This window comes from Arvicola amphibius, chromosome 18 (assembly GCF_903992535.2).
Source record: "Arvicola amphibius chromosome 18, mArvAmp1.2, whole genome shotgun sequence".
In the NCBI taxonomy this organism is placed as follows: domain Eukaryota; kingdom Metazoa; phylum Chordata; class Mammalia; order Rodentia; family Cricetidae; genus Arvicola; species Arvicola amphibius.
In genome coordinates this window covers 16973750-17000250 of record NC_052064.1, presented here as the reverse complement: position 1 = coordinate 17000250, position 26501 = coordinate 16973750, and the positions used below count along the sequence as shown (strand labels likewise).

General features: G+C 49.5%; 2 protein-coding genes across 6 annotated transcripts in view; one reads left to right on the top strand and one right to left on the bottom strand.

Annotated features, from left to right (window-relative positions):
- The window catches only part of Lpin2 (lipin 2), a 71690-nt gene extending 57806 nt beyond the window's left edge, over positions 1-13884 (top strand). For 4 of the 5 annotated variants that reach the window (XM_038315237.2, XM_038315236.2, XM_038315234.2 and 1 more), the window contains exons 9-20: positions 2422-2609; positions 3729-3822; positions 4201-4270; positions 5000-5089; positions 5811-5893; positions 6602-6758; positions 7333-7481; positions 7996-8082; positions 8893-9045; positions 9331-9445; positions 10433-10536; positions 10829-13884. In XM_038315237.2, coding sequence (XP_038171165.1) covers positions 2422-2609; positions 3729-3822; positions 4201-4270; positions 5000-5089; positions 5811-5893; positions 6602-6758; positions 7333-7481; positions 7996-8082; positions 8893-9045; positions 9331-9445; positions 10433-10536; positions 10829-10973 — 1435 coding nt within the window. In that variant the 3' untranslated portion in view covers positions 10974-13884. The remainder of the gene's footprint in view (positions 1-2421; positions 2610-3728; positions 3823-4200; positions 4271-4999; positions 5090-5810; positions 5894-6601; positions 6759-7332; positions 7482-7995; positions 8083-8892; positions 9046-9330; positions 9446-10432; positions 10537-10828) is intronic. The other variant, XM_038315233.2, reaches the window with a different exon arrangement.
- A 2098-nt stretch (positions 13885-15982) lies between these two features.
- Positions 15983-26501, bottom strand: part of Emilin2 (elastin microfibril interfacer 2) — a 54126-nt gene continuing 43607 nt past the window's right edge. The window contains exons 4-7 of the mRNA XM_038315611.2: positions 20155-20523; positions 19508-19540; positions 18816-18944; positions 15983-16949 (exon numbers count right to left, since the gene is read on the bottom strand). Coding sequence (XP_038171539.2) covers positions 16612-16949; positions 18816-18944; positions 19508-19540; positions 20155-20523 — 869 coding nt within the window. The 3' untranslated portion in view covers positions 15983-16611. The remainder of the gene's footprint in view (positions 16950-18815; positions 18945-19507; positions 19541-20154; positions 20524-26501) is intronic.

Below are 26501 nucleotides of genomic sequence, written 5' to 3'. Positions count from 1 at the left end.
AAAAAAAAAAAAAAAGAAAAAAAAAGAAAAAGAAAAACTTGAAATTGGTCCAGTTTTTTAAGGGTAGAAAAAATTAAAATGTGATCTGTTAGAATTATGACTTTCTCTCATTTCCCAGTCCTTTTACTTTAGTTTTACATTAGATTTTTTAAAATATCCCTATTAAAAAAAATAGGGAGCAAGGCCAAGCATGCTGACACACACTTCAATTTAACCCAGCAGCACTCAGGAGGCAGAAGCAAGTAGATTTCTGTGAGTTAAAGGACAGCTTGGTCTACATAATGAGTTTCAGGGCAGCCATCCGGAGTTACATAATAGAAAAACCACATCTCAAAGAACAAAAAAGAAACAAAGTAAGGGAAAGGAAATAGTCACTAATATAGTGGAGCTTGGTTATAGTTTTCCTGTTGATTAGCCACATGTAGCGGAAGGACTGAAAACTGGGGCATGTCATAGGCTATTTTATTGCTCTGTTGTGATCGTCACTCTATATTACTAAATAGTCATAATTAATACAGCTGATGTCCACACGTGTCCCATCATTCCTGTGGGTTTGGCAGCATGCTGAGTCAGAAGGCAGCCCTCATGTTGACAAGCCCTTCTGGCTGGATGACACCAGCTGCCGTAACTGATAAAGCTCCATGTCTTACTGTTGGGCTAGCGTTCCGTCACTAGTGTTGGTGAGAGGCCCCCACACAGGCCTTCCTCTGTCTCAGGCTCTACAGAGGAGCAGACGGGGACAGGAGTGTGAGACCGCTGTCTCCCACTTCCGCAGCTTAGTCAGGTGCTGACAGAGACCTCTCATGTGCAAAGAGTTAGAGTTTTCTCCAAGTGTGACTATGCCTCCCTGCCTCTCGCCGCATGAGTTGCTGCATTACCATATCTCAGTGGGCATGGCTCTTGCGAGGAGACCACCTCTCTGTCAGTTTCCTCTTAGTTTGAAGGTCCGCATTGCTATTAAGAGAAAATTCCCCAAACATAAACGACTTGCGGTGAGAACGTGTCTGCATTTCTGCTCTGCTGCCACCTGCTCCTCAGCCCTTAGATGTTCATGTCACCAGGTGTGCCATGTTTTGCTTCAATAAAACTTGAAAGACCCTGGCTTCTTGGGTTGGTGATGTCACTTAGCAGCCGAGTGCCTGCCTCGCCACACATGAGGCTGCTGGGTTCAATTCCCAGTACTAAAAAAAGGAGGGAGAGCTGGCTTCTAGGTGAGCAATCCGAGCATCTCAAATATTAGAGTAGTTCCCATTTGCGACTGAGAAATGTGACGTGCCGTCTCCTTACTTCACATTTAAGCTCCGTTCCAAACGTCCAGTGTGCGCTCCTTCTGGCACCAAGCTCTCTGTGCCTTGTCTCAGAAACGAGAGTGGAGAGGTCCAGGCCTCACTGCTGTGCAGACAGTCTGCGTTGCTCTAGAGGGTCAGACCTCCTGAGTACTTTGCCCTTGAGTGTTTCTGCTTTTAAATTAGGCTAGTTTTGGATAGTATTAAAGTGAATTTAGAAAAGCCTTGGGTTTTGTTTTCAGAATACAGCTTTGGACATAGTAATTTTCTACAGACTGTGTATATTACCATGCCCTTTTTCTTGGAATGCAGTGATCAAAGGGCTTCCAAATGTCAAATTTTTCTTAACTGTCCTGTTATTTCATTGTGGCAATTTGAGTAAGTGCTTTTAACTCTTTTACCCCTTTAGTTACAGTCAGGAAGGCCCCAGTTGAAACGCTGGCACCGTGTGAAGTGTTTACTACATTTGTAGTTCATTTCTTAGTTCTCAGGTTTCTGCTGCTGTCATTTATAATGTGAGGGGTTTTTTATTGTTTTGTTTTGTGTTTGTTTGTTTTTCGAGACAGGGTTTCTCTGTGGCTTTGGAGCCTGTCCTGGATCTAGCTCTTGTAGACCAGGCTGGTCTCGAACTCACAGAGAAGGTCTGCTTCTGCCTCCTGAGTGCTGAGTGCACACTGCCACCCGGCTATTTTTAAACTCTACTTTAAAAAGCTGTGGAGCGGGGTCACTGGGAAGATGGCTTGGTGGATAAGAAGAACCCAAGTTCAGATCCCTAGCCCCCATAAACAGGGCGTGCACTTTATGTACCTCTGGCTCCAGCCTTGAGTGGTGTGGACAGGTAGATCCCAGGAGCTCTGCCGTTGACCAGCCTGGCCCAAATGGCAAGTTGCAGTTCAGGGAGCCACCCTGTTTACAGCAGGTAAGTCGCAGAGTGATAGAGAACACCTGACTGGCCCCATGCTCTGGCCTTTTCATGTGTGTTTGTTACCCCATACTTCCATGCATACATCATGCACTCATACACCCCAGAAGTTACGTTTGATTTCCCATCTGTTCCTCATAGTATTCTAGAGGACCATGTATTAAGCCAAAAATGGAATAAATCCTTAGTTCTCCTTCCTTCCGTCTGCCACAGTGACACCGATCCTGGCTCCCGGCAGTGGCCTGAATCCGACACCTTCTCTGGCTCTCAGTCCCCACAGTCTGTGGGAAGTGCAGCTGCAGACAGTGGCACCGAGTGCCTCTCAGACTCTGCCATGGACTTGCCTGATGTCACTCTCTCCCTCTGTGGAGGCCTCAGTGAGAATGGAGAGATTTCTAAAGGTATGCTGGACAGCCATCCCTGTCTTCACCTCAGAAAGGCAAGCCTGGTCATCACTTGATTTAACACCTGTCTTTGTGCCCAGACCTCTGTTCAGTAAATTACTGGCATGAGGGGAAGATATTAATGAAATCTACTTTGAGTTACCATAAATTCTTGCCTGGCTTTGTGTGAGTGTGAGTACCTTTCCATAAGGCCTTGTCTTAGAGTCTCACAGCCTTTGTGTGTAGGGGGTAGTTCTGTGAGAACCTATATTGTGAGACTCGAATTTCACTGGTAACTTAGGGCTGCTCTGTCTGCAGAGCAGCAGGGTAAGATCACGTCCCATTGACCTGCATGGGTGTAAAACTGCTAAAGAGCCTGTGGGGAGCGCCTAGCTGCCTTCCTGACAAGCTCAGGACTCAATAAAGACTGAAGCTGTGGGGCAGTGTCTGTCCACTGAGTAAACAGTCTGTTTTTCTAGCAAAACGTGGGATTGCCTTCTGTCTCAGGCTTGAGAGATGTCCGTCCCATGTTCTTGCAGCCTTTGCTCCCCACCTCCTGTGTTAAGACTTAACTGCAGAGCCTTATGCATGCAAGGAAGCAGTGCACCTCTAGCTCCGCCTGATCCCCTGCTATTGTAGTGTAAACAGCACTGAACCAAGTTGCCTGGGTTAGCCTTTGTAGTCCAGGCAGATGCGACCCTCAGTTGTCCCGCCTTTACCCACTTTGTATTCACTTTAAGTTACAACTTTCCTGAGTTTGGCCCCTGACCTATAATGCCTTTTCCCGGAAGGCAGGCACTCCTTTCTGTGACTGGCACATCACATTAGCACTGCCCTTTGTCCCATCTCCCCAGACAGCTAGGGTGGGAAAGGAGACTTGGTGGGGAGAGCCTTGGTAGGGAAATCCCTAGAACTGCTTCAGATGGCAGCAGGGGTTCACGGAGTGTGTTAGAAAGGGGGTGGGGATTTTATTATATTTTGGTTTGGGGTTTAGTTTGAAAGTGTCTTTTGATAAATATGGAAAATAGTTTCCTCTAAAAGCCTTTTTTTAAGCCCACAAGTCCTTTAGTGCTGAGTACTGTGACCGTCCACAGAGACTGTGCACTCTCGCATGCTGACGGCTGCTTTACTTTGCAGAAAAGTTCATGGAGCACATCATCACTTACCATGAGTTTGCAGAAAACCCTGGCCTTATCGACAACCCGAACCTTGTGATACGGATATATAACCGGTAAACACCCTTGCGTTGCTAAGTACTCCACACTTTCTAACTGCCATTGCTTTCCTTGCTGTAAGATTTGTCATCACACAAACGAGAACACAATGATTTACGAGTGAGGCTGAACCTTCACTTTTGACCTGAGCTGGTGCGATGCTGTCTTTGTTTTATGAGTCTTACTGCTTCTCGGCTCACAAAAGTTTGGCTTAAAGCAGATCTTCAAAATTTAGTTGTTCATCTCTTTATTGGAAAGAATAAGCAATTTGATAAGATTATTTTTTCACTTTTCCTCGAGTTCCCCGACGCTCTGTAGGCTCCAGCCCTGACCCCAAACCCTGCTTTTGCTTCTGACTCTGTGTAATGGGTTTGCACAATTTTTATTTCTCATAGTTACTACAACTGGGCTTTGGCTGCTCCCATGATCCTTAGCTTGCAAGTATTCCAGAAGAGTTTACCTAAGGTGAGTGATCTTCAAAGTATCTAACATACAGCAGTCCAAAAGTTTATATTCTCTATTACTGGATTCTAGTCAAGGTTCTGAGTTTACTATCCAAACTGCTGTATTCACTAAATCCTAGGCAATCACCTGGCCTGCCACTTTCCCCCATTTTTGTTAAGTATTTATTTATCCCAGTTTCTGAGCTGCAGACTGAGTGCTCAGTGGTAGAGCACTTTCGTGAAGGTGTGAAGGTCTGAGTGCAGTCCCCAGTAGCACTAAAGGAAGGGGGTGATAGGTCTTACTACATCATCAGTTAAAAGTTCTCCTCAATATGGGGAGAAACAGCAAGAAGTGGGCTCCTGAAAGGTGACATTCATGTGGCTGAATTAGATTGTGGTTGGCACGCCTGTTACAGACAACTTTCTGCTCACCCACAAGATATCACTCCTTCGTCAGACTTTGTATCATAAGAGCCGCAGATTCCAAGAATAAGAGGTGGAAGCTGTCTGTGTGCTTGCAGAACCCTGAGGTCCACCGGGCCTCACACAAACTGCCCTGGAGCCTTGTCATTCCCAAGGAGTGCACGGCCTTTCCTCCTGAGCTGTGGAGGGAGAGCACTTGATGGCTTGAGGGCTGTGTAGAGTGTCTCTCATTCTGTAGTAAGGCCCTGTCCTACAGGTGAATGGTAGTGGGGAGTCAGTGATTACAACCGCTAGATCTCCTGAGCTAACCCGCACTGACTGTTTGCAGGCCACTGTCGAGTCCTGGGTTAAAGACAAGATGCCAAAGAAATCTGGTCGGTGGTGGTTTTGGCGTAAGAGAGAAAGCATGACCAAACAGGTAATGACTCTGATTTGTGTAAACACAGCTCTTTCTCTACCACTCATAAAAAGCAGGGTACGGGCACTGCATGGCAGTTCTGAGGCATTGCGTGCAGGTGCTACGCTGGTGCTTTCTACAGATGTTTGAGCTGCTGGGTTTTTAGGAAGCTTGGACTTTGTAGGCAGAGCTGGGTGAAGCCCTGTGAGGAGTGAGGGTGGAGCTGGGGCGGAACTTGAATTTGACTCCAGAACACTGCTCTTTCTGCTTCCTTGTTACCTCTCAGGTGTGAACAAGAGGTTATATCCTGCACAAATCCACATACAAACATGCAGAATGTCCCTTTTAACAAAGTAGCAGGAGAGCCTTCTAAAGAAGGGGATTCTGGGAGTCTCACTGTTGTTTTCAGATAGCAGAGGGTGGTCTTGCCTCTGCCAAGTTCATGCCCATATCAGTGTGGTCGGGCTGCCTTTCTCCCTTCTGCAGGTGACAGACAGGAGAAGGCACCAGTAGTTACTTCCGTGGTGCAGTCCAGATGTCTCAACCAGATATCTGACCATTGGGCCAGTTATATTTTGTGAATAGCTTTTTACAAGCAGTGTGTGATTTCTGCCCTTCAACTTCAAGTGGAAAAAGTTCCTCAAGTTTGCAGTCATGGGTGGAGGTTTTTGTTTCCTAGCAAGGACTACAGCCAAAGTTTGGAGAAAACATTGTACACTGACATTATCATCTTTCTGTCCAGCTACCAGAGACCAAGGAGGGAAAATCGGAGGTCCCGCCAACAAATGACCTACCTTCCAGTGCTGAGGAGCCAGTCAGTGCCAGGTGGGTGCCCTGTCCTTTCTCCTAGCTCACAGCACTTGGGCGATCCTGCTTGGGTGTAAGATCAAAGTTGATCTTGGCAGTTCTGCTGAATTTCAGCCATAATACCTTTTTCCTATAGAAAGACATGACATTAAGTGGCTTGTCAGTGCCACTTGGTAGATAAAGAATGCCTTTCCCAGTGCACAGGACTTAAATACACAGCATTGCTTCTAACTGCTGCGCCCGTCACAGAGCCGGGCTGCTAGGAAAGGCAGAACTTCAGGAAGGGATCCTGGACATAATCTGAACTGTCCTGCTGGTATCCCTACTCCCCTGCTTTTCAGGTGGCAGAAGGGATATTAAAAGCTTCTGAAGGGAGGATTTGGGCATTTGAGTTGGCTCGGTCCTGTTGTGTGTGCTTACATTCCCAACCCTGTCCTTTGATCTCACTCTACAGTGATAATCCTAGTCTGGAGTTTATCTTCTCACTCTCCGTACTTTCTCTTGGAAAAGAAGTATAAAGTGAATTTTCTAAATTTAGAAATATTTCCTGCTATGTCCAATGAATGCTCATTTTGCCAATGATGTTTTAATATAGCCAAAGCTTGAACATATCCTTCTGCCTCAGTCTTCCGGAGACTTGGCTTATGGATATGTAACACTTGTTTATTTTCTTGTCCTAAATTATAAGCCCTCTCATCTGTCAGTAGCCTGGATCTTTGTGACTAGTTTGTTGATTAGGCCTGCAGAGAATGATTCTTCCAGTGATGAGGGGTCACAGGAGTTGGAAGAAACAATCAAAGTTGATACCATCTCCATGGAGACACTGAGTCACTGTGGCACAGCTTCATATAAGAAGTCTCTCCGACTCTCCTCGGACCAGATAGTAAGTATCACGCAATAGAGCTGTGCTTATGTAAGTGCTTCTCTAGGAGAACAGCCCCACACCCCAAAGGACCACTCAAGGAGCTTGTGGCCTGGGTTCCTCCCCACGTAGAACACCTGCCCCAGTTTCTGGAAATGAACCAAAGAATGGGTATTTTTAGCAGGTTTCTTTGGTGAATCTTACTGCTCATTCAGCCCAGGACCACATGCTGCTGCTCGGCATTCGTAACAGCAGAGCAGTGACATTTTAAATGCGATTTCTTCCATCGCACTCTGACACAGTTGTACTGTGAAATGGTTTTACTGGGTTGAGCTTGAGGCTGTGACCAGGGCAGTGAATTGCGACGTTAGGTGTGATGGGTGATAGGGAGGTTTTGCTTGTATAGGGTATCAGAAAATCCTTGGGACTGGAAAACAGTACTCAAGCAATGTGTCTCCTCAACCATTATAACCATGCATGAGTCGGGGCTAGCTAACACCAGAGAAACCACATGCTCTGAGTTTCATTGTAAAGAGTTAAACTGTTCCAAAATATGTATTTTCAGCTTTCTTTAATGGTATGCTTTTTATAAAAGGCAAAATTGAAGCTCCATGATGGCCCCAATGACGTTGTATTCAGTATTACAACCCAGTATCAGGGTACCTGTCGTTGTGCGGGTACCATTTACCTGTGGAACTGGAATGACAAAATCATCATTTCTGACATTGATGGAACCATAACCAAGTAAGCTCGAGCATATTGTGGGTAGCAGGAGGGAGATAGGTGGGGAAGCAGTCAGAACCCAGCAATAATGAGAGTGTCTTTTAAACCATATGCCCTGAGATATACTGAAAACAGCCCGAATGGCGTCATTTTTTATGGGTGAGGAGGAGGTGTGTGGAACCGTACAAACGAATTCTCAAATGTAACTTGGAAAGATTTGGCCATTTGGTCCCAAATTCTAATATTCAGTGAAGACAAACTGTTTAAGATTTTAGGGAATGAGAGAAAAAAAGACGTGCTAGTAGATTATCTCTGAAAATCAATACTGTGTGTTCCTGTGACTCCCCTGTAGGAGCACCTCAGGGTATGCTATTGCAGGGCTGCCTTGCCCTTTACATGAAGTTGGGGTGAAACCACCTTGAGACAGTGTCCCCAGTTTTGCGCCCCCACCTAGTGCTTACTGGCAGCCAGTATGAAAATGCTCAGCTCTGTTGTTGGTTTCTGGTGTCTGTTTCTGTTTCTGCCCTCTTACCAGGTCTGATGCTTTGGGACAGATTCTCCCCCAGCTGGGTAAAGACTGGACTCATCAGGGTATAGCGAAGCTCTACCATTCCATCAATGAGTGAGTACCCATTCCTGGGGGTCCTCTTCTCAGTTTTGTTTTGACTAAGAACTAGAGAAAAATAATATAGATCTGTATACATTGTGTGTTTATGGCTAGGTATTTTTTGGTTTTGTTTTCAAAAGTGTTATGTACTTGGTATCCTATTATTGCGTTTTACCTGCCATAACTCAGCTAAGTTCTGGGAATCACTAACTTTCCTAAGTCATCAGAACTGTACCTATTTGTCGCTAGGACTTATCAGCAGAGCTGACTTTAATGTCTGGTTTATTTACTGGTAGCATAAGCATGCATGGAAAACAGTTCCTCAAGGGAAGCCATGCTGTCCTTTTTTGGACTATCATGTCCACGTGCCACTGATCTGGAAATACAGTTCCATAATATATGAAAGTCAGAATATGTCAGTTACTCAGGTGTAATTATGCCTCCTGTCCTATAGAATGGTTTGTGACCTACAAACTAAATAAGGCCCCTTAGATCCTTTACAGCAAATACCTTACATATAGTCCAGTTTTGTCCACTCTGGATCTTTTCTGAACTAGATGCAGCATGTATTTAGTCAGTGCAAGTCACGTTCCAGTTTAACACAATCCTCTTTTGCATATGCCTCTGTTTTGTCCATGGTTTCTAACCCTCACTGGTTTCCTTCTGCGTTCAGTAATTTCATTTTCAAAGTAAATGAGAGGAACTTACTTGGATCTTTTAAAGGAAAAAAAAAGTTTTCCTGTATCCACAAGACATGGCTAACCAATTGTGTGTGCGTGTGTTCATGCTGTTTTGTTGTTTTGGGTTTTGTCTGTTTTTTTTTAGGAACGGTTACAAGTTTCTATACTGTTCTGCACGCGCCATTGGCATGGCCGACATGACCCGAGGCTATCTGCACTGGGTCAATGACAAGGGCACGATCTTGCCCCGAGGCCCTCTGATGCTGTCTCCTAGCAGTCTGTTCTCTGCCTTCCACAGGTAGCCTTCCTGTGGGCGTCCTGGGCTCCTCCACTGGGGGCGGGGTGGGGAGGGGTCCCTCAGGCTGTAGAGTGTCTGTTTTTGTCATTTGTTGGCTCCCTGAAGTGCTTCTAAGATGATGAAGGGAAAGTATTACCCCGGACGGACGGGCAGAAGAGGAAGAGTGCTGGCGGTGCCTGCGGGTTACTAGGAGCACAGGGGGACGTGAAGGCGCGGATCTGTCTAAGAACAGACTCTAGTGAAAACTGCCATTCTGAGTTGGTGGTTTTATCTGCTCTTCTTTAGGGAAGTGATAGAGAAGAAGCCAGAGAAGTTCAAGATTGAGTGTCTGAATGACATTAAGAGCCTGTTTGCCCCGTCCAAGCAGCCCTTCTATGCCGCCTTTGGGAACCGCCCTAATGTGAGTGTCTTTGGAGTGTGTGGACTGAGTGTGAGCACCTTCTACACTGTCTTTGGGAACCGCCCTAATGTGAGTGTCTTTGGAGTGCGTGGACTGTGTGAGCAGAAGTCACAGAGAGGTGCATTGTAGGGCACAGCCATGTTGCCGTTCTCAAGCCAGGTCTGTGAGCAGAGTGAACTCGCGGTTATGCCTAGAGGGGTCTCACTTGACCTACACCGTCACCTCAGGGCTGGAGCCCCGCGCATTCTAGGAATGCACTCTACCCTTTCCATTCTTGTTTTTATTTATTTTTTATGTATGAGTGCTTTGTCACATGTGTGCCTGATGCCCATGGACGAGAAAAGGGCATCAGATCTCGTAGACTGGAGTTACAGGTGGTTTTGAGCCACCATGTGGGTGCTGGAAATCAAACCCAGGTCCCCCTGCAGAGCAGCAAGTGCTCTCAGCCATGAGTACCCCTCTGGTCCCTTTGTACATTTTTTGTTGAAACAGGATCTCAGTAAGTTACCCATTCTGTAGCTTAGGCAGCCTCTGAGCTTGAAATCTTCTTCCTCAGCTGCTTGAGTTGGCAGGATCTGCACTAGAGGCCAGGTTTATTCAGATTTCCCTAGAATGTATACAGAAGGGTATCCTCACCCATCCCACCCCAAACCCCTCTGAATTTATTTCCTCAGTCACTTCTGCCTGTATTCTAACTGGTCTTAAGCCATGCCCGTGATCCACACCAGAACCATGATGCAAGTGCTCCCTCTTCATGACAGTTCTCACCCTGCCTTGTGTACTGCATCTTACGGGAGAGGGGAGTCCTCCATATTTGGACTACCAAAGGTGTTACTTCAGTATTCAAAGAGGACCCTGATTTGCTCTTTGTTGCCCATTTTCTGACTCCCTGTGCACTTTCTGGATTTGTCTAAAGATTTCCCATCTTCAGCCCATGTAGTGGTTCTGGCTTATGAGGAGCCAGCTAAGTTTCCATGTCTTCTACAGGATGTCTATGCTTACACACAAGTCGGAGTTCCAGACTGTAGGATATTCACCGTGAATCCAAAGGGGGAATTAATACAAGAAAGGACCAAAGGAAACAAGTCATCGTAAGTGCATTCGTGTTGCAGCCATGTACAGCTGAGGACAGATAAAAACTGAGACGGGGCCCAACCAGGAGAGTAGAGCTGTACCTCTGGGCATTTTCTGTAGGTAGCAGCTTAAGGAGTCTCTGGTTATTTTATGTGTGGAAGACAGTGTGCACCCTGGGATGGGGCCGAGCTCTGAGTAAGTGCTGAGCAGCCCTTTCGTATAATCTGAATAGCCAGCTTCACAACCCATGGTCTTTGCTAAACATGAGTTGTAAAATAACAGCTTGTATGTCTTCCCAATTTCTTCTAGGTATCACAGGCTGAGTGAGCTTGTGGAACACGTGTTCCCACTTCTCAGTAAGGAACAGAATTCTGCTTTCCCATGCCCAGAGTTCAGTTCCTTCTGTTACTGGCGAGACCCAATCCCTGATGTGGACCTGGATGACCTAGCTTGAACGAAGCCTATATGGCAGGGTGGGGACACTCACCTGCCCCCCAACAGGGAAAGTAACTGACCTCTTACAGATGAAGACCCCGGAGCCTGCAGTCAGGAACCTGCTTTCCAGAACAGGGACAGGGTCCCCAAAGCTGGTACTGCCGCCCCCTTTCACCTCCCCAGGCAGCACTCACACCTGGACAGAGGATTGAGGGCCCTAGCCTGAGGTACAAGACTGTGCTCCGTCACGTGGGCTTCATCACATGCTTTCTGTGGAGCTGTGTGCTGTGCCCTCGGCTGCAAGACTGAGAATGGCAGAAATCAGAAGCTAAACAAGAACGACCAGCACATTACTACACAGTAAAGAGTTAAAATTTCCACTGCTCAGTTGATCGTTTCTCTCTGTAACCAGGGCTTTCTCCAGAAGTCTGGTTAGTGCTGCTGGCTACGTGTACATGTCCCCCTCGGGACACTTCTGCTCTTGGTCACTGAACTAGGACACCTGCTTCAGGTGCCAAGATGGGCATCCCCCAGCAGCTGTGTGCCAGTGCCACGATCCCAACTCTACCAGCGTGGGCTTTTGAGGAGAGAGCACCTGTGCCTGCTTCCCAGGGAGAAAGAAGCATTTCCGTTTGAGTTACCGCTCCACCCTAGCCAGAAGAACAAGTGCACATTTTATATCTGGAGTAATCATGAGAAATTAGTTTGAAATACAGAAAAGGCAGCAGCTTTGCCTCACAAGTGTAGAAAGGCAGCTGCGCTGGGCTCTGAGTCACCCTTTACTCTGACACTTCTCCTCATTTAAGTGGCCCTTGGTGAGTAGGTATTTCAGGAAAGGATTTCTGAAATTCTGGGCTTCAGAGTTGCCAGGGGGAAAGCCCCTGGCTAGCAGCATTGACCAGTCATATGGACTTCAACCATGTAATGAGTCCCTGGAGGCATGGGAGAGAGGGTCATGGAGCGCCTGTGGAGAGCCAGCACTGGGGCAGTGGCCCCAGCCCATCATCCAGTTCACACAGTTGATACTGCAGATGAGGCCTCGTGGGGATGTGGGTACCCCTGCATTTTCTTGGCAGCAGCATGCACTGGCCTAGTTAAGCTCTCTTGTCAAATGTCAGGACAGATGTGACAGGAAGAGTTATGTCCTGGACTCTGCACAGCCTATGATCAACAGGGTGTGGACAGTCACTGCAGTGCAAACATCAAGAGAAGTGTTGGCGGAAGGCGTCCCAGGGACCCTCACTGGTTCTTGGTACAGCCCTCTTGGACGGTGGATATGAAGGCTTCTGAGCAGAGCGGGCAGTGCAGGGAAGGATGGCTCCACTTCCAGCCCTGCACCCTGTGGCTGGATGGCTGGCCTTGTCACAGTGCTTCAGTTTGCTTCCCCCGTCGGCTTAGAAAGGGGTGGTTATTTTCCAGATTGGAGAGTTGAGTGTCCCTGCCTCGTTTCAGTATTGCAGTTGAATGCAGCGACCACGTAACATTCTTTAATAGAAGAAAAAAACCCTTTGAACATAGTTCTCGGTGGCAGAACCACTGGAGGCAATGCTTGCAGAGGGGGCAATGCAGGCTTCCACAGTGCTGGCCTCGCTATAAATAGCCCGTGTCTCCTTCATGAGTTATTTGTGTTAGGTGTAGGGAAACTCAGTTGTTTATGTGAAATTCTTCCCAGGAAGTGAAATAAGATTTGTAGAGCAGCCACGTGGCCACGTGATGCTGTCAAGGTCTCAGCACCACCTGGGATTTAGCACCCTTTGGTTTATGGAGTAAGAGTTGTGTGCGCTTACCCTGAGCTTACTAGAATCTCTGTGGTACAGAAAATCTCATCATGTTTCTCAGACAGTTTCAGTTTGTCCTTTGTGGAGTCTTTGCCTCAGCAGCCTGTTTCCTTTTCTCGACAAACTCTTTTCTTTGGACACATGGGCCTTCTCAGAGGGCCCAGCTTAGGTTGTGGGGCTCCTGGCCTGTGCTGATCTTCTCCCCCGTCTCCATTAGCCCTGCACTTGTCACTACAGATTGATCAGTGGGTATTTAGGCTAATGAATGTAACTTTTTCCTTATTTAAAGGAGTCTTCTTGCTGAAAGTAGATGATTACTATTGCTGTAGTGTTCTGAAGTATTAGGTTTGTGCTGAAAATCCATTGCCATTTGTTACAAATGACATTTGTTCTTTCTGTGAAAGAGAGATGCCCTCAAGTGTGTTTGCACACAAACCCTTAGATGGCTTGTTGCAGTATCTCCCTTGTCGCCAGTGGCAGGTGATGCTGACGGGGCACTGGGGCAGACTGGCCTCAGAGTCGCTGTCGGCGTTGCCCTCTGTCCTCCAGCTCACTCTCTTCAGTGTTGGCTTTGATGTCGAGTGTCGAAGCACTGTTGTAGAACTGATGGCTGCTCTCCCTCCATCAGGCTGTGATCAGGACTGCACTTCCTGTGGTCTAACCCATCTGCATAGTTTCAGTTGGAAAGAAACGTACTCTTGTGATGACCCAAAACTAAAGCTGCTAAAACCATGGGGCGGACAAGGACCAGAGCTGCGTGGCAGGGAGGCTCTGTCCTTGCAGCCCCTCTGCCCCTCTGCAGTGTGCTGAAGCACGGCCTCTGAGAGAGAGGAACGGTTAGGGTGCAGTTATTGTGTAGCTCTGGGACACCTCGTTTCCGAGCATGCTGGGATTTATTTAAAACCGGGTGAAGTAAGTGCTCTTTCCATGTGAAAACCTTGATTTTGATTTGAAGGCAGAGGAGACTGCTCTTTTCATAATTGTGTTGAGCTGGTGACATTTGGTCATCAGACACCATTGTCACTAAGCAGTTTGGGTTGTGTAATTGTAAACACCAGCGCAGTGCCTCATGGTAAAGATGTCTTCAGATGAATGGTGCAGTGTTTGATGTTCACAGCAAAATGTTACAATAATAAACTAACATAAACCGAGTGCACTGGGCTCTTTCCTTTAGAGGATGTTTGACCATCTTATCTGTATTAGTGCCAGAGACTGATAATTATAATTATCAGTTCTATATGAATAGAGTTTTTGTGTAAAGGAGGAACCTCTTCCTGTTGCTCACATGTAAACCCTGATTCCAGAAGTGAAGCTCCATCCACCGGAACTGATGTCTCTGCCTTGGAGGTTCTGCTGAGTAGTGACTGATTCCTATGTCATTTCCCTATAGTCTGGCTAGCACACCAGCCCTTCAGAGTCCCCTAGGGGTCCACTCAACCTCCAGTATCCCCTTTTATAAGCCCCTCTTGAGGTATGTGGCAGCTACAGTCCTGACGTTCCCATCAGACAACAGAATGAGCGTCACAACCCACGTCACATAGGTGATGACAAGAGTGGTGTCCTTGTCCCCTCAGGTCACAGAGCATTTAATAAAAACTCTGTTATTTATTGATGCTGCTTTCCTGTGACACGAGGCTGGGGTGAGAGAAGCCACAGGTCTTCTGGTCGTATACTTTGGCCTAGAAAGAAAGAGTCTGATTGTAAAGAACTGGGGTTTTTCTCAAACAGTTTGAAGTACTGAGTGTGGAGCCCAGAGGACCCGGTCTGTCTGTCCCTTCTGTGCAGACCTGTGTGTGCCCCCCCCCCTTCCCATCATAAGATGGCATACGGAAAGCAGGTGTGCGTTTAAGGTCCATATGCTGCAAATGTGGGGAAACAAGAATGCTTGTCAGTGGGAATTCATGTGCTCGTCTAGAATGATCTAGAATCGACCCGGAGCAGACTTGCGGTCCTCCTGGGAAGTCATTCAGATGGTCCTGTTTGGTGGTGTGCACGTCTGGCAGAATGCCCCAGGTGTTAGTAAATACTGTCTTTTTTTTCTCAGTCATCAAGAGCTCCTTGACTTTCACAAGTTGTACCCTGATCGTGGTGGCCATGTGGTGTGTGCCAGTCCCTGCTTGGGAGGATTGCTTGACCAGCTGAGTGACAGCTAGACTCTCAGAATGTCTTATAGGCCATCTCTAAGAAAAGATAGGTTCTACCTTTTTAAACCTATATCCTGCATGGGCTGCCTCTGGCTTTCATTCCCTTCTGTCCTGCAGTGAATATGGGCTCACTCCACTTTGCCTGTTGGGTCCAGGAAGGTAAGTCACACACACTGGCGGGCCGAGCTCTAGTTGATGCTATAGAGCCCTGTGTGGGAGCGGGGCATACAGTGGCCAAGCGCCTAGTGTCAGGTCCCTGCCTTGGGCCACTGAGCCCTTGGCCAAAGAAGAGTGGGAGAGGAAAGGGTGAAAGCACCTGTGTGCCAGCTGGGTTTTCCTGAAAACCACTGCCGCTGGGGATTTTTCCATTAGTCATTGCTAGGACAGGCAAGGATACTCTGTAGCCAACTCCCCAGCTGTAGAAACAGGGTGAGCTCTAAAAACCGTGCAGTCCAGGTCCGTCCTTCCAACAGCCCGTGAAACCCAAGGCATTTTTATAGCATTAACCTCTTCTGCCAACTGGGCTAAGAATACAACTATTGACACTCTGGTTTCCCTGTCTGTATCTTCTACGAGGGACCTGGGGGAGTTGCCTTTCCCTGCGGGTGCTGGTTCATCAACAGGCTTTCCCCAAAGCTGGTTAGCAAAAGCCGCCGAACTGAACGCCCCATATGTACCTAGAGCTTTGTGGGCTGCTGGGAGAGGACCATTAAGCTAGGCCTCCTAGACCAGTGTGCCTGTCCTCTTGGATGAGCTTAGCTTCCAGTCAGCCATCTGTGTTACATCGGGGCCTCATGTTGCTTAGGAACTAGAGTCCGAAGTGCTGTCTCTGCCAGTGAGGTGCAGGGGAGCAGTGAGAAGACAGTCTCGTCCGCCTGTAACCAGATCACTTCCCCTAAGAGTCCCCTCTTCAGCTCCAGGACGTCGTAGGCCCTGACCTCCAAGGACATCTGGTCTCTGTTTAGCAGCCAAAACCAGAACCCAATGTGTACAGCCTGGAAGCTGGAAGGTAGCAGTTTAATTAATTAATTTACACACAAGATTACTTTTTACAGCCATAACGTTTTCTATGTTGCTTCCTTCCCCCCCCCCCCCCCGGTCCATAGGCCTGAGATACAGAAGGTGATACTGACAGTCTTGATTGGCGCTCCCTGTCTTTGCACCTATATCGTACATGTCATTTTAGGAGCCCAACAAGCTTCATAAATAATGTCTGTTGCATCCCCCTTTGCAGCAGGGCCCAGGTGATGAGAGACGAGTCCCAGGCGGTAACAAGCCGAGTGTGGGATAGCCCAGATTCCACTCTGGGCCCAGGCCCCTTCAGCACTTCAGTGTTCAAACCCTCCTACGTGCCGCGTAGAGAGAGGCACCCGCTCCAGTGTCCTCCAGTGAAGGCCAGCTGCAGGTTGTCCAGCTGCCCAGCCGGGGAGCCGCTTCAGCCTCCACAGGTAGCACCGCATAGGCCCAGCCCAGAAGAAGCCAGCTTTCAGCCAAAGGGACTTGCCAAGTCTTCTGGTTGCCCAGGTAGAGTTCCAGAAAAATGGGGGCCTCCTTAACCATGTGTCACTTCCAAGGCTGTCTGGAAACTCGTGAGGGGTGGCAGTCTCTACAGTGAGGGAAGACCTTTATCCTGGGGGCAGGTGGGGCATGTGCAGCAGACTAGACCAGTGTTCAGTGACACACACTGAATAGATTAAAACTTCGGAGTTTTTACAACCTTCCTCCCTTGCCTTCCCTAGAGGTGGGAAAGGAAAGGATACAGGAAAACACCGCTGAAGGTGGAGTACATTTCGTCAAAGTCTGTGTGAGCCAGCCTGCCCCCAGTCACCACAACATTGACCCCATCCCCTGCCTTCAAGTGCACGATGAGGTGGAAGGCGCCTGGGCCCCCGCAGGTGTGCACAGCCCCGGGGGGACGGTGGTATTCCAGGAACTCTCTCCTGTATCCAGCCGTATGCAGCTGGGCAACACTGGCGTTGGCAACAGACAGCACTGCCTCCACGTAGGCATCTCTCTCGGGGGTGAGGGTGGCCGTGATCAAGTAGCGCCCATCGTATGGTGCCGTGAAGATCCCTAGGAAAACGCAGGCAGGTGAGCCGATCTGGTGCCTTCGCCGCCCATTCACCATACGAGGCCACTTCAAGTTGCCTCTAATTGTCCCTGGCACCCAAAGTCCTGGACAAATCAGGATAGTTAGTCACCAAACCTGTAGAAGGCTTGTTGCTCGGGAGATGGTGCCACTCTGCTTCACCTGTTTTTCAGTAAGATGAACCCGGGTGTGGCTCTCCCGCTGCACCCACAGACTCGGCCACTCAGCGCATTCTGATGCATTCCTCATCTCTTAGCCCACTGTCCTAAGCTTGTAACGACCAGAACGAAAGCTCCAGTAACCCAGGACTTAAGAGTAGTGTGATTCTCCTCATCTAACCATAGCAGAAGGCTAGAAGACAAGCCAGCCTTGACCCTGCTGGGACGGGCAGCCAGTTCCACCAACATTCCTGCTCTGCCGTGTACAATGGCATGTGCTTCCTGAAGGCTTGGGCCCAAGACCCAGCCCTTGCCTTAAAAACCACCTTCCTAAACCATGGCAGTCTCTTGGGGCATTTCTCCTCATTGCGCATACCCACAAGCTAGGCTGCTGGACCCAGTTCATATGACAGCTGATGAGAACGAAACTTGCCTAGCCCAAGAGGAGGCAGATCTGCACCACCCAGCCCTAGGAGGCCATACTAACTCTCATCTAGAAGATTCAGCCCCTTGGATACAGGTGCTATTCACTCATGGCCAGAAGCCCTGTTACCCACTAACTCAGTGCCCACATGCTCTGGAAAGTAGCTAGAGAGGAACCACTCAGAGCTAGAGAGGAACCTCCATCCCAGGAGGGGTGGGTCCCAGGTCAGTATACTCAGAACCTAGCCTTTCAGTCTGACTGAGGCCTCCCTGCCCCCTTCCATGCTTACTATTTAAATTGTATCCTGTTTATAACTCCTAGAGTCTTTCAGGAGGTGTTGGGCCAAGTTTTTATTTGCCTGTCTGGTGGGGGCAAGTCTAGCTCAAAATTGCCTATAACTTCCTTGATAGCACTGACCTGCTGTTGAGACTAGTTCTCGGAAGGAGAAAAATGTGGCTGTTGGCCTGCTTGCGAAGATCACCAGCCTATGAGAGAGAGTAAGGGGTTCCTACAGCCAACATAGAGGGTTGCTTTCCAGCTAAGTATAGATTAGAAAGCTTGCTAAGCTTTGCTTTAAACAGTCTGGATACCTGAATTCTTTCTCTGTCTGACACTGAGGCCTATCAGTGACTTTGATGCAACTGACATTTCAGAACCAGTGTGACTTAGCCAGATGGTAACCAGGCAGGGGACTGTGAAGAGAGAGTGGCTAAAAATCACCAGGAAGATGCTGAGGACCCTGCCTACATAAACAGTAGTAACTGCGACAGCAAGGAGGCCGTGCCCATGGTCCAGACGGGAATCATCCCGGGGAGGGAAAGCCCCAAGCCCGGCTGTCCGGAAGCACATCGGGAGGTGGCCTCGAACAGGTGTGTGACACAGTGCAAGCTGGAAGGGAAAGGTGGCCGTGCTGTCACAGCTTGCACCAGGTTCCACCACGCTCCGCACAGGGCTCCCTGGAGACAGGCGTGGGTGCTGCAGAGACGCCAAAGCTCACAGTGCAGTTCTGTCTCTTTGTGAGGCCCCTTCCGGAGAAAGCATATAAACACAAGACTGTGAAGGGAGCCTCTGCCCCTGGTGATTCACAGATCACCAAGCATGATGATTCACCAAGCATGCTTGGTGGCCGGTATGTGATGAGGCCTTCTGCACCGGCAGCCCAGGAGCTGGAGGTTGGTGACAAAGCTACCAGCTTCAGAGGAGCAACACAGGACGAGGAGGGGGTACCTGCATCTGGATGAAGCAAGCCGGAAGCCCACCGCACTCACCAGTGGCCGGGTTGTATACACCTCCATCGTTGACCAGCACCTTATTAAAGAGGACCACGCCTCCGTCACTGGGGAAAGGCTTCTGGGTAAGGCCGGCTGAAAAGGACACCAGGGCAGGCAGTGGCACCCCTAGGGCAGAGAGAGAGGCAAGAGCACATGGACCAGCCTATCTTCTGAAAGTGTTGATGTAGACTGGGGTACAAGCTATGCCAAAGGTCCGGAGTCTCCCCTCCTTAGACCAACAGCTAGTACAGAGAAGCTGAATTGGACAGGGATGAGAGACACGTGGACACTTCATAAGAACACATACAAAGCTGAATATATGTGTAAGAAAGAATGTGGCTGTGTGTGTTTAGGTGAGACTGCTGTGTGCTGCACCAGGGAGTGGTGCTGGGTACATAAAGAGAATCATCTAGGGAGCTGCTTGCCTGATCCCCAGAAAGCTCATCAGGACCACACAGGGCCCAGCCCACCCAGCGCTCCCCTCGGAAAACATGAACAGAGACAGCGTAGGAGGAAAACTCCTGCCTCTGAGCCTCTCTAGGGTTTCAGTCCTTAGAGGCCAGGACCTCAGGGCTGTTGGGTGTGGAAGGGCTAGGCTCTAGGCTCCACCCATGCCTGCCATGAAGAGGGAAGAGGCAGGAAGTGCAGGGCAGAGACCACCAAGGAAAACAGTTCTGTTCAGGACATACCTGGGGTGGCTACAGGAGGTGACTTGGGGTAGCCTGAAAAACAAGAGAGTGAAGTGTCAAATCCTATACCAAACCGGTATTTTATAGAATGCTCCCTTCACCTAAGTGCTCAAATTGGGCCTCTGTCACTAAAGAAACAGAGCAAGAACGCAAGTTCAGAGACGTCGTCTTCACCTGCTAGCTTACGCTAAGACAGCAGTGCCAGCCTAAGGCAAGGAGACCCCCAACAACAGCCTCGTGCGCCTTCCTCACCTGACTCAGAGCATTCATTAGGTGTGTGCATACAAGCATGGTGGGACAGATGTGCAAATAGCCCAAAAGAACATAAGCCCGCCGCCGATACGGCCTCTGAGTCCTGCCGGGAAGGCTACAGACTGAGAAGGCTTTAGGGCCTGACTCAGGCTAAGTCATGGCTCTCACCCTCGACAGGGACAGTTACATTATTTCTCCTGCTGTCCTAAGGTGTCCTTGATATCCACATGTCAGATCAGAAAAAAAAACGTGGTTCCTTCAAACTCTAGTATCCTTGGAAGCTACCCTTCTGAACTTTACCCCAAAGGTGGAACTCGAGACCCACAGCGCACACACAGCACCAGGCATAGGCTAGAGCAGTTGGCCATCCCAGGCCTTCTGAAGGGCAGACTCACCTGGTGCACCCGCATAGCCTTCTGAGCTAGGGATGGGCCCCTGCCCCATCTGTCCATCCACTCCCTGGGGCAGGCCCCTTCCGGACACGCCCATCCTGCCTGGAGGCCCAGCTTCTCCCGTCTCCATGCTGACCCCACTAGAGCCAGGCAGGAAGGGCAGCCCTGGGCGGCCAGGCCAGGCAGGCAAAGGTGGTGGTTGCAGGGGCTTCTGGGGCAGTATTGGCCTCTGGCCTGTCTGTGGCGGTCTGGCAGGGTCCTCTGGCAGCGGGGTCAGGTGGGGTGGCTCAGTGGGGGCGTCCTCTGAAGGTCCGATGGGTTCTAGTGGGGTCTTCTCAGATGATGGCTGGGGTGATTCTGAGGGTTCCTCTGCTAAGAAGTGAGAAAACCAGAGTTAAAATGTCTCCAGGCCCCCAGTGTGAGGCCTCCATGGCATAACCTTTGATCAGCTACGAACGACCGTCCTGCGTAGCTGGGGCATTGTCCTCCACAGGGTGTAGAGGACACCATGGCTTCGGACGCTCGCCTGGTATCCTTTCAAGGAACTGCAGCCGCACTGCCTCCGATGAGCTGGGAAGAAGCTGGGGCTGTCGTGCTGCTGACTCCAGAACTGCACCACCCCAGCTCCAGCGTCATGGCCTTCCACTGCATGCTCGCGCCTTCCCACCATCAACAGCAAGCCAGCCCCAGTGCCAGGCTGGTGGCCTCACTGCTGGCTCCTGAGGGGCTGCCCAGGCAGGGGTCAGGAACTTTGCCTGCCCCCGCAGTTGTCACTGACCCCAAAGAAGCATCACCGCCCTTTCTGCAGGCCTCCAGCTCACCAGTGGAGGGACGTCCCCGGAGGGGAACCTCCTGCTTCGTGCCTCTCTGAGTGGCCACCACAATGACTCAGACAAGAACTGCCACCCCTTCCTTTCTCTGGATACATTCCCGGAACTGGCATTTCAACCAGCCCTGGCTACTGCTCACAAAGCATCTGAAAACGTACCACTAGCAAATGCAAAGACCGTCCACCTCCTTTATTGTCCTGGTGTCTGCCATGCCCCAGGACCTAGGGCTGGACAGTTACAGTGACAAAATACATATTATAGTCCCCCTTCCACCCAAGAACAAGTAGCCAGAGCACCCCCAAAAAAGTCATTTCTCAGCCTTCTCTGCCCAGTTTTCATGAGAGAATAAACCCCACAGAAAATCATTTGAGTGAGCACCATTTCAGTTCTCCCGAAGGTGACATCGGGATAATCCCACTGCCAAGGCAGGCAGTGAGCAGATGTGATGGGTGACTGTCCTGGCATATCCAAGAGGCTGAGGCAGGAGGACACCAGATTCTAGGCCAGCCACCACTACTAAAACTCCTCTCAGAAAAATAAAAACTCACAAGCATTCTTTAAAAGCTATAGGGCAGCTGGGTGGTGGTGGCGCACATCTTTAATCCCAGCACTTGGGAGGCAGAGGAAGGCGGATCTCTGAGTTCGAGGCCAGCCTGGTCTACAGATCAAGCCCTGGATCTCTTAGATACTCTCTCAAAAACAAAAATAAGGAACTAGGATGCTAAAACAGACTATTTTGGGAAAAGAGTACCAAGAGGAAGTGGGGGGTAAGAAATGAATGAGGTGGGTTTCTTAGGCACTGAGTCCTAGGGAGATGGCTCCATGGGTAAAGTGCTTGCCAGGCAAGCAGAAGAGCCTGAGCCCCAGCCCTGGCACCCACGTGAAAAGCCAGGTTCACAGGCACTCGTGATGCAATAGACGATTAGCCTCCACATGCTACACCCATCTACACACGTGAACATGTATGCAGATAAACACGTCATATTTTGGATCAGCAGAAGGGGAAGAGGAAAGATCCAAGCGCATTGGGAACTCATGAAAATGTCATAAAACATAATTGTACAATTCATATACACTAATTAGAAATCCACTGCATCTCCTCACCATCACCAGTGCCACACGCTCTCACCTGAGCTTCCCTGGCTTGGTGCCTTTGCTTAGCAGCGCCTGTCCCCTAAAACCTCTTCAGCACCCATCCCTGAAGTCCAGCCCAAACACCACCTCTGCGAAGCTCTGAAGATCTATAGGGGGAGGGAGCGGGGGCGGGTTGAGCAATCTTGCTTCTGAAGCAGGAAGGAACTTGGGCCCCTTTTGATTTTCGTCTGTCTTCCCTCTCCAGCTGGGTTCATTTTCTCCAATCCCCAGTACTCGGCATAGGCGAAGCACGTGACAGAGGCAGACATTCTCAAAGTATGGGAGTTACTGCACTTCACCCAGGAACCCTATTCTACCCACAAGTCACTGCCATCCTAAGGGCCTACTGAGCGGTCTGGGCACACAGGACCATGATGGCTCTTTAATTTAAGTCTCAACACCAGACACACCAGAACAAGTCAAAGACATCTAAGATATTGCCTGAGCAAAAAGCCTCCAATTCATCTTGGGGAAGTCAGGGCTTTAGGGGTGAGCAGAGCTGCATGCTGGGAAACTCACCACCTCATAGGGAGATAACGGTGAAAAAGCTGGTTCTGATCCAGCTTGGGCTCCGCCCAGTGCCACGTGGTGTTTCCACAGACATTACCAAATCCGAGCAAGCAGCCCTCCCGTCGACTAGAGAGAACCCTGCTGAACATACACATTTCTCATTCAGAAAGTGAGCCAGGAGGAGGGAGCATAAGGAACACTAAGCCACCAGGGCACTGGGCCTAGCTGCCAACAGGTGGCCCCAGCAGGGTGGGAGAGAAGAGGAGGGTTCACTCCCTGGGTGGCCCTGCCCTGTCCTTCAAAGCTCTGGTGAGTTTTAAATGGTGGCTCAAGGCTATTAGCTCAGCACTTAGGAAGCTGAGGCAGGAGAATTGTTATGAGTTTGAGGCTATAAATAGAGGCTGGGATAGAGAGTAAAACTGTCTCAAAGAGGGGTGGGGGGTGCTGATTAGAAGCCAATGTCAGCTTTACTAAGACAAGGCTCTCCTTAGGAGGCTGTGGGGCTATGATGCTGTCTTCCGCTGAGCTGACACCATCCGCCCACAGAAGTCTAGGCTGTTATCTGCTGCCTCTGTACCCTGGGGACAGCAGGGCTGAGCTCCCGGCAGGCAGGCATCAGACTTCTCAGACTTTGAGAAGGTGACCCGTCGTTGTTACTGCTAGGTCTGCCTTCCAGGTCTGGCTGTAGGAAGCCAGCAAAGCCTTCCTAATTCTCAGCCTCGGACTCTGCAGCGCCCGCTCTTCTCGCCCAGGCAGAAGTCGACACCTACCAGACAGGGGCTGACTGTAGCACCCTGCATGAATGTCGGGTGCAGTCTGTCAGAAGATGGTACTGAGATCTGGTTTCCCTGGGTCCGGCAGGTGTATCCAAACATACGCTCAAGAATGAAAGGGGACACTAACAGGGGAGACGACTCATTCAGCAAAGCACCTGCCACGCAAGCGTGAGGACCCGAGTTTAGACCCCAGCACCCACAGTGCAAAAGCTAGGAGCAGGGGCACACGTGCTTTGAGACAGGGCAGAGACGGTCAGATCCCTGGGGCTTGTTGGCAAGTTGAGAAACTGAGTTCCAGGCTCAGAGAGAGACTCCGCCTCAAAAAATATGGTAGAAGGATGGAGTGATACCTTGGTTAAGAGCACAGAGTGCCCTTGCAGAAGACACAAATTCAGTTCCCAGCACCTAGAGTGGAAGGCTCACAGATGCCAGTAGCCCAGCCCCAGAAACCGATGCTGCTAGCTTCTGTGGGCACCTGCACCCATGTGCAAATAGCTGCCCACACATATATCAAATCCTTAAAAACAAAAGGTGGGGAGCGACTGAGGAAGACCCCAGACTTGCCCTCTGACTTCCACACACATGCATACATGCACATATACATACATCACATACAAAATCACACACATGAAAATCACGTTTTAAGTTTATGGATATGTGATGGACCACATTTGTAGCTATTTTTGGCCAATCACATGTGGCCTGTGGGTCATGGGTTGGACCTGCCTGACCAAAAATGGATCTTCCAGCCATGTAGTGAAGCTGGAGAATCTGCTCACTGAGATTTTAAACTCTAAAAATTCACCATCTAGATGTGCTGCATATAGCCTATGCTCTCAGCCTGTGTGAGGCAGGAGAACTGCAGTGAGTTCAAGGCTAACCTGGGCTCCATTGGAAGTACCTGGCCAACAAGGGATACAAGGGATACATAGCAAGAGACTGTCTTTAAAAAACAAACAAACAAAAAAAGCCCAAAGCAGTAGCAGGATGGTTCAGTGAGTAAAAGTGCTTGCTATCCGAGCGTGACAGCCTGAATCCCAGCCTTGGAAACCACATTTTAAGGGGCAGACGCGATAGCATCCCAGAACTCCTACACCAGCATGAGAGGCAGAAACAGAACTTCCTGGAAACTGGAGGACCAGCTAGCCTGGCGCACACGGCATGAAAGAAGCAAGAGACCCTGTTCCAGCAATGGGAGAAGAGAGAACCCACTCCTGAAAGCTGCATTCTGACCTCCACACGCATGCTATGGCACTCACTTGCTATGGCACACTCATGCTATGGGACACACACTATAGCATATTCATACTATGACACACACATGCTATGGCATATGCATGCTATGGCACACACATGCATGCTATGGCAAATGCATACTATGGCACACACATGCTATGGCACAAATGCTGTGGCACACATGTGCTATGGCACACGCATGCTGTGGTACATGCATGCTATGGTACATGTGTGCTATGGCATATGCACACATTCTCTCCTTCCTCCCCCCATTTTAATAATTAAGATTTAAAAATAAAATGTAAAACAAACCCATCAAGCTATGACACTGCAGAGTGCTAAGTACTGACCGTGAGATGTGCCCGCGCAGTAGGGCCTGAGTCCTGGGGAAGCATCTACCGCTGCATCCTCAAGCAGGATGAACCGTGGCCTTAGCTCAGAAACATGGGCTCCAGAGCTCCGCAGCCCAAGGGCCCAGCTACTGACAGCAAGACAGGAGGCTGGTGCACCACATGCAGCTGGCGGGCCTGTGAAAAGCCTGCTCGGATCTCACTGGCAATTGTCACGCGGTCTGAACTATTCTCTAGACAGCATGGAAGCGGGAATGCACCCAGGGGATGGAAAACCTGCTCTGACCATACCACTTGCTCGGGATTCCGGTTTGGGTTAGAATGGAAAGAGACAGTCTGAGTTACAGCGCAGAGGACACTACAGGGGCCTTCAAGAGACCCTGTGGCCACTCCAGTAGAGGAGTCAGAAGAGAAGGACTGAAACCCACAGGAGGACAAAATGGGAACAGGATCTAATTTCTGCTTGGTTCAAACCAGTGGAAACAGGAATCCAGTACAGCTGTGTCACGTGTTACTATCTGCGGTGACACCGACAGCTGTGACACACATGTTACTATCTGCAGTGACACCATCAACAGCTGTAACATACATGTTACCAACAGCTGTATCGTGTCACGTGTCACCATCTGCGGTGACATCAGAATCGAAGCCCTTTGCATTACAGCACTTGATCCATAGCAGAGAGGAGTGAGTGACCCGTGGCTGACACTGGCCGTGGCCGTGGCTCTGTGGTACAGTGCTTGCTGAGCACACACAGGCAGCGGGTCTCTCCTCAGCCCGACAGAGAGGTAACAGTAAAAGCTGGGGGACAGCGGAGCCTGTACGTGGACTCCCTCGCAGAGCTGACTTTGTGCTAGCGGTGTGGTGTCAAGTTTGGGAGTTTGTCTGTCCCACCCACTATAGGCTCCTTGCCTGTGTGACTGCACATCTATCTGTCTGCCCTGCCACTTGTGATGGGACTTTCCTCCCACTTCTAGAACCCCCTGGAAGTGGTTTTTCACTTTAACAACCAGTTCGCAGTGCTCACTTCACCAATTGCTGAGTGGGACTCTCATGTGTGACCCATGTCTTTGGAAGTTACACAGGACTCACATGTAGCCATGAGGAAGGCTCTGTCCAGAACACCTCTGTTCAAATTCAGAAGTTTGTTGTTGTTCTAACATCATTACTGCGCACACACACAGGCACGTCAATAGAAGTGCCAGAGTGTGGAGTCAGAAGAGGCTAGGAGCTCTTCCCCAATGCAGGGTCTTAGAACTGAACTCAGTCCTCTGTAAGAGCCACACACGTTTTAATTGTTGAAACATCGCTACAAACCCAAAATTCAAATTTTTGATGAATAAAAGCTGCTATTTACAGCAGCGAGGATGTAATAGAAGCCAGGCACCCCCAGAGAAGAGCAGTCCGTGAAGCCAGGCGCCCCCAGAGAAGAGCGGTCCATGAGTTCTGACTGCCTGACTGACACACGTCTTCACTTTTATTTTATGTGAGTTCACAGAATCCTGATAGTCCAT